Source organism: Polypterus senegalus, chromosome 10, assembly GCF_016835505.1.
Source record: "Polypterus senegalus isolate Bchr_013 chromosome 10, ASM1683550v1, whole genome shotgun sequence".
Classification (NCBI taxonomy): Eukaryota; Metazoa; Chordata; class Cladistia; order Polypteriformes; family Polypteridae; genus Polypterus; species Polypterus senegalus.
In genome coordinates, this window is record NC_053163.1 from 170,659,556 (window position 1) to 170,665,232 (window position 5,677).

General features: G+C 42.6%; 1 protein-coding gene across 1 annotated transcript; it reads left to right on the forward strand.

Annotated features, from left to right (window-relative positions):
• Nucleotides 1-455: 455 nt before the first annotated feature.
• LOC120538304 (macrophage-expressed gene 1 protein-like) lies at nucleotides 456-5,677 on the forward strand. Its single transcript, XM_039767766.1, has 2 exons — nucleotides 456-911; nucleotides 3,940-5,677. Exons 1-2 carry the CDS (start codon nucleotides 456-458, stop codon nucleotides 5,536-5,538), a joined length of 2,055 nt encoding a protein of 684 aa, XP_039623700.1. The 3' UTR covers nucleotides 5,539-5,677.

The window sequence follows — 5,677 nt, forward strand, 5'->3', positions numbered from 1 at the left end:
GTGGCATTGTTTTGGATCAGATTGCATGGAGATGTACAATAAAAAAAAGTGTGCAGACCTGACTGACTTGTACTTTCCTATTTATCGGATCTTTAAATCTCAAAACAAATCTGCTTTCTCGGAATGACACCGGACACAATGCTAGTAATTTCATTCATGTTGTGTTCAGCCGCAGCATTTCATCCTTCAAAGTTCTTCTCTTTCATTACAAATGTTGTACACCCCCTTTAATATAAAATACCAGTTTGACAAAGGAGTGTAACAACTGATCCTCAGGATTATAGCAGGTTCTTTTACCTCACATTGAACTTTTACAGGAAGAACAGAATATCAGTTTAGCATTTCTTTAAACTCACGTGATGAAAGCTTATAAATACAGTTGGCTAGTGGATTATTTTTTGTATTTCAAAAGGGTCTCCTGCTGCTTCTGCACTCTTTCAACTTAATTTACCACCATGTCGTGCAGTTTGCTCTTTTACCTTTCCTTGATGTCGTTCCTTGTTCAGCAATGTGAAACTCAGGGTTCGCCGCTACAAACGTCGGCTGCATTTCAGGAGTGTAAAATAACGAGCCAGCTGGCCATTCTGGAGACTCTGCCGGGTGGAGGATGGGACAATCTGCGAAATGCGGACATGGGCCGGGTGATGAACTTCAACTACTCCACATGCCAGACCACTGAAGACGGGTTCTACCTGATACCCGATGAAGTGTTTGTCATCCCTCAAAAGCAAACCAAACTGGAGCTGAACACGGAAATTATCGAGAGCTGGATGGAGCTCAAGAGTTCGGTGGCGGAGACCATCAACGGCGACCTTAATTTCATTTTTGTGCTTAACGGGAAGTTCTCAAAAGAAAATCAACGAGTCAAAAGTTTTCAGGTGCAGGATCAGTCATCTACAACAAGGGTACAGGTAAGAGGAGAAAAAAGGAAATTATTGGGAATGTTGGACATTTGGTTATTTTCTTGGGTGATGATATTTAACAACGTGTGGTTTTATACAATGCAGGCAACTAACATCACTGAAACCAAACTCTTGTCCAATGACCATTTCATGGATTGCACATTAGCTGCTGGCTCAGTTTGACCTTCAGTAGTGGCCATGAACTCAGTCAGCAATGCGAAGTGTGGTTTGATTTGTAATGTGCTCGCTTTTTTGTTCAATTTCTTATTCACGTAAATCTCCAGAACTTGTCATAATTTTTATACTCGTCCAGCATGAAGGATTGTCTGACAGAGGAGGTTTAAACCGCTTCCCTGCAGCATCCAAAACTCTATGGTACCTAAATTTGCCATACCTTGATATGACAGCTCTTTCAAAATAAGAATCGATTGAACATTCCTCAGTATATGAAGTCCACTTTTGATTCCTTTCCACCTTACAGTGTATCCCCACTCTGGATCTTCACCTTTTCCATCTAAAGAGGAGTTGCTCCCCTCATAACCCACGAATTTCAAGTACACAGCCATGAAAGGTACATATTCTCAAACAGCTTCTTCTTCTTCTTCTTATCCCACTTCTATGTGTGATTGATGTGCTTGATCAAACTTCTCCACACAGCTCGATCCTGCACCTCCTCCTCACCAGCCTGGCCCTTTTCCTTCCCATCTTCTTTCACTTTATCCATCCACCTCCACATTGGCCTCCCTCACTTTCTCTTCCCCTGAACTTTCATTTCCATCACTCTTTTTGCCTACACATTCATTGTCTCTACTTCATCACATGTCCATACCACTTCAACCTCCTTTCATCCTACAGGAATGACAAATCAAAAGAGAGATCTCCTAAATGTTTTTTTGGGTTCTCCTCGACAATAGTGAGAGCAAGAAGAAGTAAAATGGAGACCTTTTGTCTCCTGCCTCTCAGATGTTTCTCCTGAATGCTTTTCATATGGATCTCCTCTTGAGTTTCAGCAGAGATCATCAGCAAAGTCACACAATGGGCTCAGATCTTCTCATCCCTAGTTAAGGTTGCACTGAACGTTTCCCCGTTTTAGGATGAACGGGCTCCCAAATTCACACATATTTTTCATCTGGAGATTTTGAAATTTGAAAACTTTGCATGGTACGTTCTGTTTGAGATAACTGAACGAGAACTGAGCCGTCTCGAGAAATTTATGTGAGGAACAAGTGTGCTGCACCTCAACTAAAATTGGGGGCGAGTTGTTCCATGCAGACCGATGGATAGACAGACATAAGCATTCACAATAGGTGCTTCACGCATGTTTTGTCTTGGGAGAGTAATATATTACTCTACTTTCCCCTTTTGTATTATTAATATGTAGCCTTTGTCAGAATGCCTCAAATCGCACAGACTTACCACTGTTTATAACGTATTGTACTTTATAACTTCTCACCACCTTCCCTTCTAAGTGTATAACCTCAGGCAATTAGGTGTTGTAAAAGACAAGCAGGAGTTAAGTTAAAATGTAAATAGGTATTATTGATAATATTCATAAATAAGAACAATATCCATCCATCCATCCATTATCCAACCCGTTATATCCTAACTATAGGGTCACGGGGGTCTGGAAGCAAACCCCAAGCAGGGTGCCAGCCCACCGCGGCATGATAATAACAATATGCAAAGTACATTTGAATAATGGCAACCATAAAACCTGATAAATGTTGATGTGTAGTTTCAGGCGGCACACAGACTTGTTAGTTACTGTAAATGTCTCTAGTTATGGCCTCATTTTGTGGTCAGCTTTCTTCAGAACAGGCTACATGCCTGTCTCAATATGGCTGCCAAGCTGTGCTCTTCATTATGTTGTCCTTCTCAGTTCATGGTGTGTGAGATAGTCTTTCATCAGTTTGGTAAGAGAGAGAGAGGGTGAGGTAAAGCAAGCAAATTTATAGGTTTTCTGTTCAACCCCTACAGCCAATAAGGTGTCATGGTGTTTAAAGGCTTCTGATACAAGCCAATTCCAAACAGCCATACTTCAGACCAATGGGACAGAAAACACCTTCATACCTGCCATCCTCCAAACCAGGTGTTAAGGTAAAGATTGGCAGTTAGGCAGCCTGGCTTTCCTGTGGGGGCTGACTGAGAGACTTCAACAGAGAAATATTAGCTAAACTTGTCTGAGACACTTCACACCACCCTGTTGTAAATTTACAAAATGACTCAGTCCTAAAAGAGGGGAAGGAGTTCTTAAACCATCAAACCATTGCTGTTATTATCAACAATGTAACACTAATATTTCATTGCTTTGTCTAAGTTACAAATAAAAAGATATAAAATATTTATCAACTGGTATGCAATATTTCACATCACAACAACACATTATATGTGAGAGCACCTTGTCAGAGATAACACAAGAGCCATAAAAAGATTTGGGGCAGCCACCCACATAATGTTTCCTGGCTGCAAAATAAATCATTTTTATTACAGACGTTTACCACTTTGAGTCCAAAACAGAACTAACTGGTGAGGTTGAGATGGTGGGTGTTTAAAATGCGGCTGAGGAAGTGAGGTAATTGTGACCAGAAACCGGAAGTGACGTCATCAGGCTAGTGACCAAAAGAGGCATCTTCTGGACTGGAAGTGACGTCATCTGGCCCGAGACCGGAATGGTGTCTTCTAGACTGGAAGTGATGCCATGGGGCTCCTGACTGGAAGTGATGTCATGGAGGCCGGGCGGAATTTCCTGTGATGGGTCTGCAGTGGATAAAGAGAAAGGATCAGTACCACCTCGCCACCTCCTGGTCTGGTGTGGGATTACCTTCCTTTGAGTTCTTTAGCTGCCTCCCATGCGCATGTGTGTGACAACCAAAAAACAAACAGAAAGCCATACATCAAGTTATGTTGTCATATCTGCGAGTCTTGAAGTGCCAGCTTGGTTACTTTTGTTTAAAAACTCCTTGATAAAGATGGCAATCCAACATGAATCCAGAGCAGCAATAATATTTATTTATCTTTTTTTTTTATTTATTTTCAGGTGCGGAATCTAATCTATATTGTGATGGCCAATCCCAATTTCTCGTTTGATCCTCGCTTCAAGAGACAGATCATGGACATCGCCAACGCTTTAGAGAACAACCAAACAAAAGAGGCAGACTATCTCTCAGAAATGCTTGTTCTAAACTATGGAACGCATGTCATTACGAGTGTCGATGCTGGGGCCATCCTGCTTCAAGAAGATTATGTGCGGTCGAGTTTCATCACGAGCGAGCGCAAAGATATTACTTCAATTAAATCATCAGTTGGAATGAGTTTCTTTAATAAGATCAATATTGGATTTGACGCTGGAGTGTCCAAAGTAGCCGAAGACACGTTATCCAAGCGGTATGCAGGTAACGTAACACATTCGTTGGTGCAAGTTTATGGCAGCATCCCAGTTTACCCGGGCATCACCCTTAAAACTTGGCAGGAAGGCATCTTCAACAACCTGGTGGCCATCGACCGCTCTGGTTTGCCACTTCACGGCATTCTGAACAAGGAAACCCTTCCAGACTTGGCAGCTCTTACTGCTGAGAAGGTTTCCCAATCTGTCGAGAAGGCCATTATGATGTACTACACTGTTAACCAACGTCCAGGGTGTCTAAAAAGCGATTCCCTAAACTTCAACTTCCAGGCAAATGTTGACGACGGGTCCTGTGATGGAGTGGCGACCAACTTTAGCTTTGGTGGTGTCTATCAAGTGTGCACCCCGCTCACAAGTGACGCGTATCAACTCTGCTCTTCACTGGAGCAGAAGAACCCACTCACTGGCAGCTTCTCATGCCCACCAACATACAATTCGATCAGGCTGCGCACCGAGGACAAGCAAGAAGACTACGGTCAGTATGAGTGTCATAAGCGCTGTCATAGCTGCTGGATATTTGCAACTTGCTGTGATGATGAATGTGGAACTGCCTATTACACCAGAAGAGCCAGATTTACGGCATACTGGTGTGCTGCCACCAGCACAACCACCAAAAGCTCTAATAGCTTCCTGTTTGGTGGTCTCTACAGTAAATCGACAAACAATCTCATAACCAAGTCCCAGTCTTGCTCCAATTGCTTTACTTCCTTGAAGATATTACAAGATGTTAACGTCTGCGTTAGCACAGATAAAGACAGATGTGCCCAGTATTCTGTAGTGTTTGGGGGCTTTTTCAGCTGTGAGGCCACCAATCCGCTGGCTGGTCAGTCTCGCACTACCTGTGCCAACGGCTTCAGCCAATATTCAGCTACAATTAGTGATGGATGCCAAATCCTTTACTGCATGCCTACAGGCTTGTTCAACGGTGGGCAGTTGTTCCCTATAAAAGTTCCTCCTTTTAGTAATCCATACAGAATTAATAATAATTCCACAAACAATACCATGGTGACACCACTAGGCAAGATGTTGTCGAATCAAGATGGCAGCCTGAACGCACAGATATCTGGCAAGTCAGATGTCATTCGCACAGAAAACAAAGGTCTGGGCAGTGGAGCAGCGTTTGGGGTGGCGTTAGCTGTTGTGGATGTGCTGGCAGCCATAATAGCTTTGGTCGTCTTTGGGGTCAAACGTTACCGCAGGAAGGAATCTGCAGAGATGTTAGTTAACAGTTGAGGAATTTCAAATGAGCAAAGGTGGAAAAAAAGTGTGTAAAGGGTTAACTGGGGAAAGCAGATATTCTACATCAATCCTCGGGTTACTTTCCTTCTTCTTGATTCATTAAAATTTCTTCCTGATTAAGTTTAATTACAAT